Raw genomic sequence first — 14,775 nt, 5'->3', positions numbered from 1 at the left:
ATATATATATGACGAAGAACACCATCTATATGAAGCGAAATATGTAATATTTGAAGAGATCTTCGATGATCATCGCGCAATAAACGATTAAAGGTAATTGTTAAGACAGTTAGCTCTTTTTATATTCGAGGAAATTGTCTTGTTATATTTATAAAAAGACATAATTTCAGAAACACACGTTACAGGCTCACTCACAGGATGTTCGCGAATGTACTTCTCTGTGGCTATCCGATTGGCGTATTCGACAACCTGTTGAATCATTTCCGTCGTTTCGGACGGCAGAATTGTATGCACCTCGTATATCAGGAATTGTATGTTCGGCCTAGTCAGCGCGTACTTGAGGGTGGCAAACTGTTCGGCGAGTAGAGCGCGGGGCTGCTTTGTCTCACCCGCCAAATCATTAGTTAACGATTCCAACAGGCCGGTGTCACCGCCGCGCGCGACAGCGAGATCGACGATGTCCCGGATGCCGGTGTAGCTGCACGGGGGAGTCGCTAGAACGACGGTCGCTCTTTCCAATTCGATGGATGTTGGTGGCGATATATATCTAACGATGAACAAGAGATGAAAGAACTCGGATCGTGATAAAAATTCGTGATAAAAAAAAACATTCTTTCTCCATTACTTTTCGGAGAAAACTCTACATTGTTGCAGAGTAACACCCAGGGTCCCGAGGTAAGCCTCGTAGTCGCAGCGACGGTCCCCAGCGCCAAAGACTAACAGTCTCCCGGCGTCCTCGATGTCGGCCAGGAGTCCCGCCAAATAGCCCGTATGACGGGGAGCAATCGAATGTGTGAGGATCACGGGACCGCAGAGACGCGCGACGCGTATCGCTTGCGCCAGTGTGGCCGCTCCGAGACACAACGATCTGTCCTAAATGTATCTCTGCATTTGTTTCTTATATTCGATATCGGTAATTCCAAGTAGCGGCGATTATATTTACCAGAAAGATGAACCGATGGCTGCGAACCAGATCGGACACGGCGAGTCTCTCTCGGGCCTTGTCGTGCAAATTAATCATTTTCGGGCAAATCGGATCGAAGACGTAGTCGCTCTCGTTGAGCTCTGCGGCTCTAATATCGTCGCAGAGTTGGAGTTTTAGCCGCGACATGTCTTTGATAAATTCATCCTTATCGGCTACTCTCATGGTGTTGATCCATCCGGAAGCAATCGCGCCTTCGTCGGACCAGTTTACCCCTTCGGCGGTACGCAAGTGCGTCGGAAGGAGTTCGTCTGAATAAATAGGACAGATAATACGAAGATGCATAAATATATCAGTTGGCAACACGCTTGATATCTTGCAAACAGCCTTACTACGTTGTACGAAAGCAACAAATTTGTGCTAATTGAAAATTAGAAATAACCAAGACTGAGGGCCGAACCGCCGATACGGAGACGTGAAATGCTTGCCGCCAGATGGGTCTTTGCCGTCAAAAGAGCGTCCTCGATATCTTTTAGTCCGAAAGTCTGAAAAAGCATAGATAAAGCTGTCATAACTATATGTAACACACGTCACTCATCTTCTTTATCGGAGAACCTTTGCACTCTTTTTGGCATGCGTTAAAAAATTGGCTTCAACAAGAATATTATTTTCTGTAATACGAGATTATTATCTGTTTGTGTTTTAAAACAAAGCCTTTAAAGTAAATGTAAATGTGATCCATTTATTTTACTGGCGTTGTGTCACAAATATCAAAACGAACAAAAGTGCACAAAGGATTTAAGGGCCCAGTCTACTTTAGAGGGTAAAAAAAATCGACTTTTTTATGTTTTCCGAAAATATGATGTTTAGAAAATATATCTTTGGAGAATATATCAAATTTTATTGAAAAATTCGTAAAATTGAGTTATAAAATGGAATTATAAGACTTTGGAAAAATGACGGGCGGGATGAGAAATGGGCCTGCAAAACTTGAAACGCTTTTTCTTTCAAAAAACTGTTATCAAAGTTGGTGTAACAGATATTTTGAAAACTAATGGATCAAATAACTTCAATTTTTTTTTTTTAAATAAAAAGGAACATTTTTTGGTTTGGATACTGAACCTAATTAGAATTGAAATAATAAATATTTTATAAGAAATTAATAAATTTCAGCAAAATTGAAATATCTAATTTTAAAATGGCATTACTTTGTTATTTTCAATTTTCTCTAATGAAATTAGGTTTGGTGTACTCCATAAATATCCTACAGAATAAAACTAGACCGAGTTTTTTTTTTTCATTTCAGATAATTACACAAAAAGTAGTATATCACACCGTCGAACTATGTATTTTCGAACATACTACGCGCAGCGGCTCGTATTGAAGAAAAATTGAAACTAAATGTCCTAGTTTAAAAATACTGGCGTACTGTTTAAACATCAATAAAAAGGTAAAAATTTAATATTCTTAAAAAAAATCATCAATTTTTCATATTGCTAGAGTAGACTGGGCCTTCAATGACGAGAACGGAACAAGTGTGATCGCCGAGAAAAATGAATAAACCTTAAATATCCTGTTTCGAATCTCAAGTGCGTTTCCATCGCGCCGGCGTGCAAATTTTCTTCCCTGCATATCGTACAATAATAACCAGACCACCTTCTCTCGTTGTTTCAGAGCAGAATTTTCGTGCCAAAATCCACCGTGTTCGAGAGCACGGTTTAAAATATTCTTGTCTGTAAAGTTTGCAACATGATTGGGATACCACGTATATATTACACAATTATTATGAAGCCATTTGATTTGCTTTCTTTTCGTATGCGGGAATATCATATGAAGATGTACACAGAGATGATTAGATGGAAAAAGCATTCTTCAATCTTGGATAGAAAAATTTTTATTCGAGAAGGAGGAAACTCTTTTCGTCTACGTTTATATTCGAAAACTATATCTCACATCTCAGAACGTCGTATACTAAACCGAAGACCCGTCTCATCTCAGCTTCATTGGCATAACTCGGAGAGGGTCGCGCATTCTGGAGAACCTTGGCAGCCAGTACGATGTCGTTGACACGCCAACCCGGCTCCACGCAAACCTCCGTCATAGAACCACCGATACCCGAGATGGCTTTCAAAGAAGCAACAATATCCTGACTTTTTTCTTTCCTTCCCTTAGGGACATGTCCTTTCTCCCTGGGACACCATTCCCAATCCTGCAAATTCTTCCGGTTCATATGCCGTTTAGAATCCTGCGTCCTGAAAAAAAAATTTGCGTATGATCTTTTAGCAAATTAAAATTCTTATTATATAGCGAATACGATTACACGATGCTTTTGAACATTTTACAGGGTATATGTAACTTGAGCCACTTCGGGACTAATGCGGAGGATGTTCATTTTTCAGAAATACATTCACGACTTGTCAGATGCGAATATAAAGTGAAAGAATCGCGGGGACATTATAAAATTACATTGTAAAATTAATTATTAAATATGGATTGTGTACACGATTTTCGCATATCCTTCAATCGACATCCTCGATGTCATCGAGAAAAGTATATGAGAATACGAGAAGCCTGCAAATTCGTGATTCAAGAGAAATATTCATTTGTTCTAAAGCAATTGCGATCCGCTTCACGATTAATTATTCTATTAATTATCATACCTCTATGGTTGTAATTTGTAATCCATATATTATATTCTTATAAGTAACTATCTTATATTTTTTCCACAAACTTGATTGTATATCATCTGTTACCGTAAATTTTATTATTAATTGTTTATTATGCTGATAATTATATAAAATTAACAATATAGATGGTTAATTTAATAAATTTCATCAATATAATCATTTATACCGGTAATTTTACATAATTACCAAAGTAGCTTAGAAAAATAATAAAACTATAAATTACAAAGTTCATTCACAGTTATTTATAATATAAATAATAATATATATTATATTAAAAAGATATATATACTTAATTAGTATATATGTGTATATATATATAAGTATACTCCCTCTGTGTGTGTGTGTGCACACATCACAAACTTACATTTATTATACCTTTACTTTTAATTTTGGAATTAGAGATTATATTTATTATCGGTAAATGTGATAAATTGAATAAAAATCATACAAATTTAATAAGTTTATCAAAATCATATTGGTAATTATATCAATTGCCAAATTAATGAAAAATTTACAGTAATTAACATAATATATATTATCTATGCCACTCGTAGCACACCTTCGTTCGTGTTTAAACATCCCTAATTAGATTTAGATTATTAACAAGATTTTTCACTTGTATCGTAAAGAATAATATCGCTGATATTTCCAAGCTTACCTTTTATCCTCGGTTTCAGCGTCCTTTTCTCTTTGTAACTCGACGAGACTGTGATAAACTCGGTGACGCCACTCTTCATTGCTTGGCAATATCAACTTTTCGAGTTCCCTGTCGCGCAGCTCGTTGCTGAGAAGACCGAAATTCGATATCTGCGTCGTAAGAAGGAGCCGAAATATCTTTGCATAGAGCGTGAATATACTAGTTTTACGTGCATCGACCTCGACGTCGATTTTGACGTCATCGGAAGATTTTCCCGATTCCGATGACTGATCTGACGGATCGTCAATTGTCATTGCGCTTCTAGAAATCGTCGCACGACGAGAAATAACAGTTTGAAAAAACGAAATATGCGAAAGACTGTATAGCAAAAAGATGGAAGGACACTTTAATAAGGAAGGGAAAACACAGTTTTATAAAGTGTCAACAAGAGGTAAAATCGCTGAGACACGCGACTTAATCATGCACAGATCGTTTTGCGCATCACACGTACGCGACTCACACTTGTATGCGTTGTCACTTCCTTCCACCTTCCACCTTCCACCTTCCACCTTCCACCTTCCACCTTCCACCTTCCACTTTCCACTGCCGAGCCGGTGAGCCGGGATCAGGACGAGGACCAAGAACTTGGGACGTGCCGGGACGAGACCTCGTTCTGGCATCACTGCACTCGCTGCCGTCGTCCTTCCTTGTCCTTCCTGTAGCCGGGCTGTCGGGCAATCGTCGGGGCGGAGAGTCAAGAGAAGACTGAAAACTGAAGACTGATGAAGACACCGAGGAGACTAAATCGTGTCGCGCGACATCGCGTGCTTCCGAAGCGTATCCCGCGAAATTGCATCTTGGACTCTCATCAGCGACGAAGCGATTTTGGATACTTTTTAGTCAGTAAGAATAAGTTAACATATACCAAGCACATTTTTTTGTGTCTGCTGCTTGCTTATTAGTATTAGAACAAACTAGTTTTGCAACTATCGAAACCAAGTAAAATTATTATATATTGAGACAGATAGTAAAAAGTTGAATTTAATAAATAATAATCTCAAGAAATGAAGAATACATATTAATTGCGCTATGCATGACCGAATATAAGATTTGAAATATTTTTCTCAGGAACATTGAATGTACATATATTTAAATCGTCGGGGCGGAGAGTCAAGAGAAGACTGAAAACTGAAGACTGATGAAGACACCGAGGAGACTAAATCGTGTCGCGCGACATCGCGTGCTTCCGAAGCGTATCCCGCGAAATTGCATCTTGGACTCTCATCAGCGACGAAGCGATTTTGGATACTTTTTAGTCAGTAAGAATAAGTTAACATATACCAAGCACATTTTTTTGTGTCTGCTGCTTGCTTATTAGTATTAGAACAAACTAGTTTTGCAACTATCGAAACCAAGTAAAATTATTATATATTGAGACAGATAGTAAAAAGTTGAATTTAATAAATAATAATCTCAAGAAATGAAGAATACATATTAATTGCGCTATGCATGACCGAATATAAGATTTGAAATATTTTTCTCAGGAACATTGAATGTACATATATTTTGTATATTTTTCTCTTTTTTACATTCTATAATTAAACGTTTTAAAAGGTTTATTAAAATGTAGATATTAATGTCGTATATAATTTATCTGCGCCAAATTAAAATTGTGCGGAAAATTAAATATATTTATACATATATTATCATAGTGTAAAGAAAGAACATGATATATAACTAAAAAATATAATATGAAAACGCAAATAACTTATTTTCATGCTCTCTATTCGATACCATGTTAATTTCATTGTATTATTAATCTCAATTTATATAGATATTAGCATAGAAAGAGATTGCAAGTGAAACGTGATGCGAGTAATCGATGTTATTACAATTGATATAAAGAGAAAGAAAAATATAAAACGTGAGAAAAAAAATAAAAGTATATGGGATTCTAAAATTATCTCTACGCTAGCTAGCGTGCATTATCGATATGCAGCTATTTACGTATTTACTACAGTATCAGGCGATATTCATATCGATAATGATCCATATCGAATTGCGTCTCGTGCACGAACGCAAAATGCACTTTCGTCGAACAAAATGAAAGACAATAGATAGAGATAGCTATCACGTATGTGTGCCCGATCGATCATCTTGGAGTTTGGAGCGACGGCGGCAGGTACGATCGTGTTGACACAATTCCGTAAGCATAAGCAGTCAACACTCACGTTACATTCACACATTAACATCGAATTTATTTTAGTAATATTTTTTTATTTCAAATTACTTTCTACTTTATAACAATTTTTATATACTTTAATCTTTTACCATATTCTCTTTTCATCTTGCATATGATAAAAAATACAATTTAATACATTTTAGAGATTGATCATATGTAATTGTTCTTTCGCATATTTTGTAAGCAGAGTAGACTTGTATATGTATATAAAAGACAATATATAATATGTAGTTAAAATATTTATTAATAAAAATATATTCACAGTTTGTATACAAAAACATCGATATAGAGTTAAAAATTATATGTGTGTGTGATAAATATTATTTATAAAATATAGTATATTACAAGTATACATATAAAAGGCACGTTATTTAAGATTTACAATGTGTATATTTTGTTTTAGCTTTATCTTTTTACTTTGTTTGTTTGATTAAAACAAATATATAATATTTACATGTATTCATATCTTAGAGGATGGAGAAAATAAGAAAATAATGTGGTAAAATGTAGAAAGCACAATTAAAAATCTACATTAAACACAGTATAAATAACTCTTTAATGGCAGTCATATCGCAATTGTTAGCATATATAATTATATTATTAACCTTAATAAGGTATGGTTTATAGAACCCCCAAATCGAATGCCACACACATACCTTTTATTAATTTATCCCCTTATATTTTGTGAAGAGATTGTATAATACGCGAAGGATAGATTTCAGATCCAAATTTACGATATCTGTAATAGAAGTAATTTAAGAGATTTAAAAATCAGAAAAATATTAATCAAATTTTCTCACTATTTGTGCGGTTAGAAATTACAAACCTTCAGGACGAGCTTTGGGTTTCGGTAGTCCAATGTCTTGCATAATATCAAACGCAAATGAAACATTATGAACTTTCTGATCAATGGTCTTTGGTGTCAAATGAAAGCTACCTAATGGGACAAAAAAGCCTTCTAAAAGACCAAGTAGCAGAGTCAGGAAGACACCATCGTGGAATTGAGTATCCAAATCAGTCACCTCCAAATGTACCTTGCTCAAGTGTTTATTTACGAATGTTACCAAAGACTATAAAAAAAAAAAAAAAGTTAGAAGATTAACAACATAACAAAATCAATGTAATTACAAAAATGCAAAAAAAGAAAATGACAAAAATCACAACATGAGAGGCTAATTGATAAGCTTACTTTCTTCACAACAGCCAATTTATCGGGTGCATGATCGAAAAGAGTATCGAATGCGTCGCGTTCGCAACGCATACCCAAATCGTCATACGTTGTCGTTAATTCTTCTCTAACCGTTCTGTGTATAAGCTGGCCATCCTTTTTACGTACCACAACTACTTCTGCGGTAACTCTTTCTGGTAATCTAACAGGAGCGCGAAATAGCCGAGCTAGGCTAACTAGTAGATGCAAAATTGCGACGATATTCTTCGAATGTATAGATTCGACACTCCATTTGTAAGGCGGATATCGGCCTAATACCCGATTAGCGGCGGACAAGACAACAGTGAGTTTTTGTTTCTGTCCTTCCTCGGATTGAGTTACTTCAGGTACATCCAGTTTCTCTCCGGTCAATTTTTCTATATTTTTTACAAATAAACAAAAGTTGTGATTGCTTTTATTCTGTTACAGAGAAACTCTTTTGGAATTTTTCTACATTCCAAACTGTACACATTCATATACCTAAAAGTTTTTGCAGCACTTGTCCATCGTAAAGATCTTCCACAATATCCTTTACAATAATTCGCTGATCAGCCAATTCATCATTGATCCATTCGATTAAAACAGATATCAATTCCTGTAATTTGGGATCTTCCAAAGATTTCGGTTCTATCATGGAACGTTCTTCGTTCTCGTCAAGAGCATACTCCTCTGGTGGCATATCGGGATTAGCAGCGTATCCAGGTGAATCAATCGCATATTTTCCTTCTTCCTGGACATCTTGTACTAAAAATGTCATATCCTTGTTATATAGTTTTGAAGAGTATTTCTTAATCTCGAATATTTAAAGTAATTGAATAAAATTCAATTACAATATATCAGTTTAAGAAGAGGATATGCATTGAAATGAAAAATTTATTGTTTGCAAACAGATTCAATTCGTAAAATGACACGTCTCGCTCCATATAAGGATATATGTTTCGTTGAACAGCAATGTTACGAAGTTTGTGAATAAATTTCGCGTTATATATATATATATATATATATACTTGAATATCACGAAAGCTAAAGGGTACCTTCCTTAATACGTTTCTTCCGTCCGAGCGTTCCGATTTTATCCCAAAAGCTCTCCTCCTTGTCCTCTTTCTTTGTGATCGGAGTTCGTGGTGACTTGGGCCGAGGAGACGCCATTATTGAGTATTATTATTGAGGCGCTCTCGTCTCTCGTATGTGAATATAGTATATCTAGGATATAATTCGTAATTCTTCCTTCCTCAGTACAGAATAATTTATAATAAATCCTGTATTATTTTACCTTTACACGAATTATGATCGCGATAAGAAAATTTTTCTTTTCCATTTTTCGAAAAAATTTTTTTTAAAGTTTAGAAAATTTAGAAAAGATATAAATAATGAAATAGTTCATCCCTTTAACGAACATTATAAAAGACATACAAATCCAAAAATTGATGAATTGTACATTTTTCAAAATATATTTAATTTTATACTCACATGCACATGCACACAATGCACGATTGCAGTAAAATATACCGCCAACTTTAGAACAATAAATGTAGTATATTTTAATTCAAAATCGGATAAAAATATGCGTTTTTGCATTTACGAACTTTTAAAAAGAGTATGTGGAATACTTGTCATGAATCATATCTTATACGTCGAATTTATAGTACACGGGGAACGTTCACAGATGTCTAGACATCTGTGGGAACGTCATTTCTTAAAATAAAACTGTATAGTAATATATGTGCAAGAACTATTTGTGTGCCATTATGAATGGGGACGCACATGAAACGACAATTTTATGCAAATCTTGCAGAATTGCGACGTGTTCTGTGTTCGCAATTATTTTTTTTTATAATGCACTTACGATTGATTTTCTATATTCTAAATTTTCCTTTATCCTAAATCAGCTGTTCCCCGAGCCCCGAATGCAGCCTTACTCCTACTTCTGACATTTACCACGTGACTGCACGTGACCATGTGAGATCGTAGAATGAGAAAGCGAATGAAAGACAACGATGTTTTTTTTCCGCTTACTTATTAAAGTTGAAATAAGAGATCTTAAAATAGAAGAAATCCTCTTCTAGTTTAGAATAGAGAAAATCGATTCTATACGCCTTTTCCTTTATCCTAAATCAGCTGTTCCCCGAGCCCCGAATGCAGCCTTACTCCTACTTCTGACATTTACCACGTGACTGCACGTGACCATGTGAGATCGTAGAATGAGAAAGCGAATGAAAGACAACGATGTTTTTTTCCCGCTTACTTATTAAAGTTGAAATAAGAGGAGATCTTAAAATAGAAGAAATCCTCTTCTAGTTTAGAATAGAGAAAATCGATTCTATACGCCTGTATCAGAGTAAACACATATATATACATGTCAACATAATTCAATTATATTTTCGAAATCGTAGACTATATGTCTATGTTTGAAATGTACTATTCTGTATCAGAGTGCCCCCCTTCCAGTTTATTCCTAAAATATATGAACTTTGAGAATATAAATAAACTAACCTGAAAAATTAATCAAGTCGAATATTTCTCTGATATCACGAATCCAAACTTCACGGGCGCTATTAGATAATCGTTCCGGCAATAGTGAACTTGATAATCGACTCGCACTAGCACTATACGAATTATGAGCTTTTGGTTTGATTTAGTGAAAAACGCATTTTTCAGAATGTTGCAATTGTTGTCGTTTGGTAAACGAAAGATATCGAATTCTTTGAGCATATATATTAAAACAAATACAGGGAGCACACTCTCTGTCGAATTAGATCCGAAATGGGATATCAAGAATTTGAAGGAAATTGTTGCTCCTCAGATGGGGATAGCGCCGGAAAACATTAAAATTATATTTGCAGGTAAAGAACTGCATAATTCAACTATAATAGAGGTGAGCTTGCTTGCGTATATACACATATACACACGGATAGTTTTGTACATTCATGTATCTAATTACAATATTGTAACATTATAGGAATGCGATTTAGGTCAACAAAGTATCTTGCATGCAGTACGAACGTCCCATAAAATGCTTGATAAAAAGAAGAATACCACAAATCTTATAGAAGAATCCATATCTGAAGCATCCGATTTGAATGACAGTGCTGGGAGCAAACCTATGAATGAGACGCTTATGGATTTACCTTTGGATGAGTCTGATCAAAATTTATCCCTAGAAGGTGGCAATGACATATTGATTTAACCAAATAATTTATTTAAATAACAATAAACATAAGAGATTAATTCGTTTCCTCTATATTATCATTGTTGACAGAGCAGCAAGAAAATCGAGCACATTTTTATGTATATTGTTCAGCGCCGTGTAAAAATGTGACAGCGGGTAAATTAAGGGTCAAATGTGCAAGATGTGATAGCGGTGCTGTCACTGTCGATAGAGATCCTCAATGCTGGCCAGATGTATTGCAACCAAGAAGGATAACTGTAAACTGCGAGAGTGATTTTTGTCCTGTAACCTCAAGTATGCTTAGGGAAGAGACAGAGTCTCAAGTTTCTTATGCACATTTTTATTTTAAATGCGCAAAACATCCTAGTCTAGGAGAAAACGACGAAGCCGTACCGCTATATCTCGTAAAGCCAAATTTAAGAAATATTCCTTGTTTGGCGTGCACAGATGTCAGGTACTTGACAGTATGATGACGTATAACAAATAATTTATAGAGCTTATTAATGCTAGTATATTATCTGCTGTAGAGAAACTGTATTAGTATTTCCATGCGAAGCTGGGCACGTAACTTGTCTCGACTGCTTTTGTGAATATTGTACGATACGTTTACATGAGCGACGATTTGAATTTGATGAGGAATATTATACTTTACCATGTCCCGCTGGATGTCCCAATTCTTTTATTCGTGAAGTGCATCATTTTCATCTTCTTGGCATAGAACAGGTCTGTAACAATAAACTATTCTCATATTTCAACTCGACTTTCTCCAATTTCTTAATTATGATATATTTTATATGTTATATATAGTACGAGAGATATCAGAGATTTAGTACGGAAGAACATGTTTTACGCGCTGGTGGTCTTTTGTGTCCAAGACCAGATTGTGGAATGGGTATTATACCACCTTCTATGGAAGATAATAGAGAGTGTCGCAGAATCCAGTGTATCGGTGGATGTGGTGTAAGTAACTCTCTTTAGGCAGAAAAAAAACTTCCTTTTTTGTAAAAATTTATCTTAATTGATAATTGTGTAAGCTGTGTCAGAAATAATGCATCTCTTCCCACGTGGTTATAATGTCTTATAATATAAATCCACAAATTTTATTTATATTTTCCTCAATTGTAATATTAAATAGCTTCTTTAATTATCAATATCTCATTATTTTGAAACTGCTGTTTTTCTACTTGATTATTAATTATATGACTATCACACACATTGATGAATTCATTGATAATCAGCTCATTGTCATGTGTAATTTTTTAATTTAATCTAATCATTTTTTTCAGTATGTTTTTTGTAGAATCTGTTTACAAGGATATCATGTAGGAGAATGTGAATCGCAAATGTCGGACGCATCTACAAGTGTCTTTTCTTCTAAACATTATTCAGTGGATCCTCTCAAAGCTAACCAAGTTGGTTTAAATTTGTACATCAAAAGCATGGCTTTTTTCTTAGAAATCAACTTGTATCTTTTTTTTAGGCTAAATGGGACGAAGCTAGTAAAAAGACAATACAAATATCTACGAAACCTTGTCCAAAATGCAGAACTCCTACTGAAAGAGATGGTACGTCCGAATTAGAATTTAACTTTTTGTTGAAATACATAACTGGACTTTGGATACAAATCTTATCCGATAAATTTATTCAAATGTGGCAAAATACATACAACACTCTTAAAACATTGTTTTAAAGGATATATAGATATTCTCTAGTTTTTTTTAAGGAATACATCTTGCTATTTTTCATATATTTACAAACATAAATCGTTTATTTACAGGTGGCTGCATGCATATGGTGTGCACAAGAGCAGGATGTGGTTACCACTGGTGCTGGATGTGTCAAACGGAATGGACTAGAGAATGTATGGGGAATCATTGGTTTGGATAATACGTTGGAAGAAAATTTTATGTCAGTTTAATCATAACACGTATGATAGCTGGAAAGTTATATATATATATATGAGCATTACGAAAAAAAAAAAAAAAAAATTCTGTTGGATAATAGGATATACTATATATTTTGCAATAAAAGTAATAAATAATAATATATATATATATTATCGCATTTTTTTAAATTTAAATACTGAATCGATTTGATATAGGTCTAGTTTGTTTGTACCGATATACTTTAATACGTACTAAGTATTACATTGACCAATCATAATCACTCCTTTAAAGAATTGAACGGCTGTGATTGAACAGTAAAGTAATTAGTACATATTAAAGTATATCGGTGTAAACTAGGACATAGATTATATTGATGCCAACTCAGTGCATTGGATACTGATGTATTGAAATTCAATTTAGTACTTAAAATTTCAGTTTTTACACTAAGTGCATAATCTAGTGGATTCATTACTCGGTTCTATTTCATCCAATCAGCGCAGCAAGTACCGCAACTATTAGACCGGATTCACACCTTGGCAGAAAAGCAGAAAATTGCTTTCAAATTAAAAAAAAAAAAAAGAAAAATAAAAAAAAAAAAAAAAAAAAAATTCTGTTGGATAATAGGATATACTATATATTTTGCAATAAAAGTAATAAATAATAATATATATATATATTATCGCATTTTTTTAAATTTAAATACTGAATCGATTTGATATAGGTCTAGTTTGTTTGTACCGATATACTTTAATACGTACTAAGTATTACATTGACCAATCATAATCACTCCTTTAAAGAATTGAACGGCTGTGATTGAACAGTAAAGTAATTAGTACATATTAAAGTATATCGGTGTAAACTAGGACATAGATTATATTGATGCCAACTCAGTGCATTGGATACTGATGTATTGAAATTCAATTTAGTACTTAAAATTTCAGTTTTTACACTAAGTGCATAATCTAGTGGATTCATTACTCGGTTCTATTTCATCCAATCAGCGCAGCAAGTACCGCAACTATTAGACCGGATTCACACCTTGGCAGAAAAGCAGAAAAGCAGAGGCCAATCAGAACTCGCGCTAAAAAAGCAGAATGTACTGCTTATTTTCAGCGCGAGTTCTGATTGGCTTCTGCTTTTCTAGCACGAGTTCTGATTGGCTTCTGCTTTTCTGCTTTCTGCTTTTCTGCCAAGGAGTGAATCCGGCCTTAGGGAGAATTCACACCTTGGCAGAAAAGCAGAAGCCAATCAGAATTCGTGCTAGAAAAGCAGAAGCCAATCAGAACTTGCGCTGATAGTAGTACATTCTGCTTTTCTAGCGCGAGTTCTGATTGGCCTCTGCTTTTCTGCCTTCTGCTTTTCTGCCAAGGTATGAATCCGGCCTTAGGCCGATATTACATTTGTTGTACGACAAACTTTTTAACCATGTTGATTGGCTGCAAAATAGAAATTTTCTTGAGTCTCTAGAAATTAGCTAATCAATGCGCTTAAAAAGTTTGTCGTACGACAAATGTAATATCGGCCTTAGGACTCAAAAGCGTCTCCAAATGGACGCCGCCATCTTACCCGGCAATTTGCCTTCGAGCGTGGGAAATTCAAATGAGTTTGACCACCGACGAGATACTATTAAAGACCGTCAGCCCTGAGTAAACTTTTGTGATCATCAAGTGGGCCCGGTGGGCCCGGAGGTAATTGAAGAATGTTGACATTACCGGCCGTTTGATTGGATCGAAGATAATTACACGAATTATTTAATTGGTACGGTTACTTTATTTCATCCAGTTATTATTTTATTATCGAAAACACCGACGAGATATCATTAGAGACCGATGGTCTTATAGGATTTAGCATATTACTGGAAAAAAACTCGCCATGCGGTACTCTAGATAAGTAAATCTTTGCATTGTCGATAATAAAACAATAAATTTACGATAAAATGTTTATTTTGTTGTTCTTGAGGCAGTTATATAAAAGATCTATACATTTTTGATAATAAAACAATAACTGGATGAACTAAAATAACGC

The 14,775-nt window shown here is 34.7% G+C and overlaps 3 protein-coding genes across 8 annotated transcripts in view; 1 reads left to right on the top strand and 2 right to left on the bottom strand.

The window, feature by feature from the left end:
* Positions 1–5,279, bottom strand: part of LOC115239239 — a 10,913-nt gene extending 5,634 nt beyond the window's left edge. The window contains exons 1-7 of the mRNA XM_029813654.1: positions 4,268–5,279; positions 2,876–3,174; positions 2,486–2,655; positions 1,365–1,467; positions 944–1,233; positions 626–873; positions 196–547 (exon numbers count right to left, since the gene is read on the bottom strand). Coding sequence (XP_029669514.1) covers positions 196–547; positions 626–873; positions 944–1,233; positions 1,365–1,467; positions 2,486–2,655; positions 2,876–3,174; positions 4,268–4,560 — 1,755 coding nt within the window. The 5' untranslated portion in view covers positions 4,561–5,279. The remainder of the gene's footprint in view (positions 1–195; positions 548–625; positions 874–943; positions 1,234–1,364; positions 1,468–2,485; positions 2,656–2,875; positions 3,175–4,267) is intronic.
* Positions 5,280–6,366: 1,087 nt separating this feature from the next.
* Positions 6,367–12,818, top strand: LOC115239232 (E3 ubiquitin-protein ligase parkin). 4 transcript variants are annotated; one of them, XM_029813639.1, is made up of 9 exons: positions 6,367–6,452; positions 10,354–10,570; positions 10,655–10,859; positions 10,955–11,318; positions 11,392–11,587; positions 11,672–11,824; positions 12,151–12,276; positions 12,345–12,429; positions 12,642–12,818. In XM_029813639.1, the coding sequence occupies exons 2-9, from the start codon at positions 10,355–10,357 to the stop codon at positions 12,749–12,751; spliced, it is 1,455 nt and encodes a 484-aa protein (XP_029669499.1). In that variant the 5' UTR covers positions 6,367–6,452; position 10,354; the 3' UTR covers positions 12,752–12,818. The 4 variants fall into 4 exon arrangements, with proteins under 4 accessions (XP_029669499.1, XP_029669495.1, XP_029669498.1 ...); XM_029813635.1 differs by lacking the exon at positions 6,367–6,452 and adding an exon at positions 9,166–9,508; XM_029813638.1 differs by lacking the exon at positions 6,367–6,452 and adding an exon at positions 9,815–10,033.
* On the bottom strand, positions 6,710–9,657 carry LOC115239233 (beta-parvin). 3 transcript variants are annotated; one of them, XM_029813641.1, is made up of 6 exons: positions 9,542–9,657; positions 8,730–8,898; positions 8,176–8,439; positions 7,678–8,072; positions 7,315–7,558; positions 6,710–7,227 (listed from the first exon to the last, which is right to left on the bottom strand). In XM_029813641.1, exons 2-6 carry the CDS (start codon positions 8,842–8,844, stop codon positions 7,151–7,153), a joined length of 1,095 nt encoding a protein of 364 aa, XP_029669501.1. In that variant the 5' UTR covers positions 8,845–8,898; positions 9,542–9,657; the 3' UTR covers positions 6,710–7,150. The 3 variants fall into 3 exon arrangements, with proteins under 3 accessions (XP_029669501.1, XP_029669500.1, XP_029669502.1); XM_029813640.1 differs by lacking the exon at positions 9,542–9,657 and adding an exon at positions 9,166–9,348 and having other exon boundaries at positions 6,715–7,227; XM_029813642.1 differs by lacking the exon at positions 9,542–9,657 and adding an exon at positions 9,166–9,346 and having other exon boundaries at positions 6,715–7,227; positions 8,730–8,922.
* Positions 12,819–14,775: the final 1,957 nt, after the last annotated feature.

This window comes from Formica exsecta, unplaced genomic scaffold (genome assembly GCF_003651465.1).
Source record: "Formica exsecta isolate Colony F162 unplaced genomic scaffold, ASM365146v1 scaffold368, whole genome shotgun sequence".
NCBI lineage: Eukaryota > Metazoa > Arthropoda > Insecta > Hymenoptera > Formicidae > Formica > Formica exsecta.
This window is presented reverse-complemented; position numbering and strand designations above follow the sequence as displayed.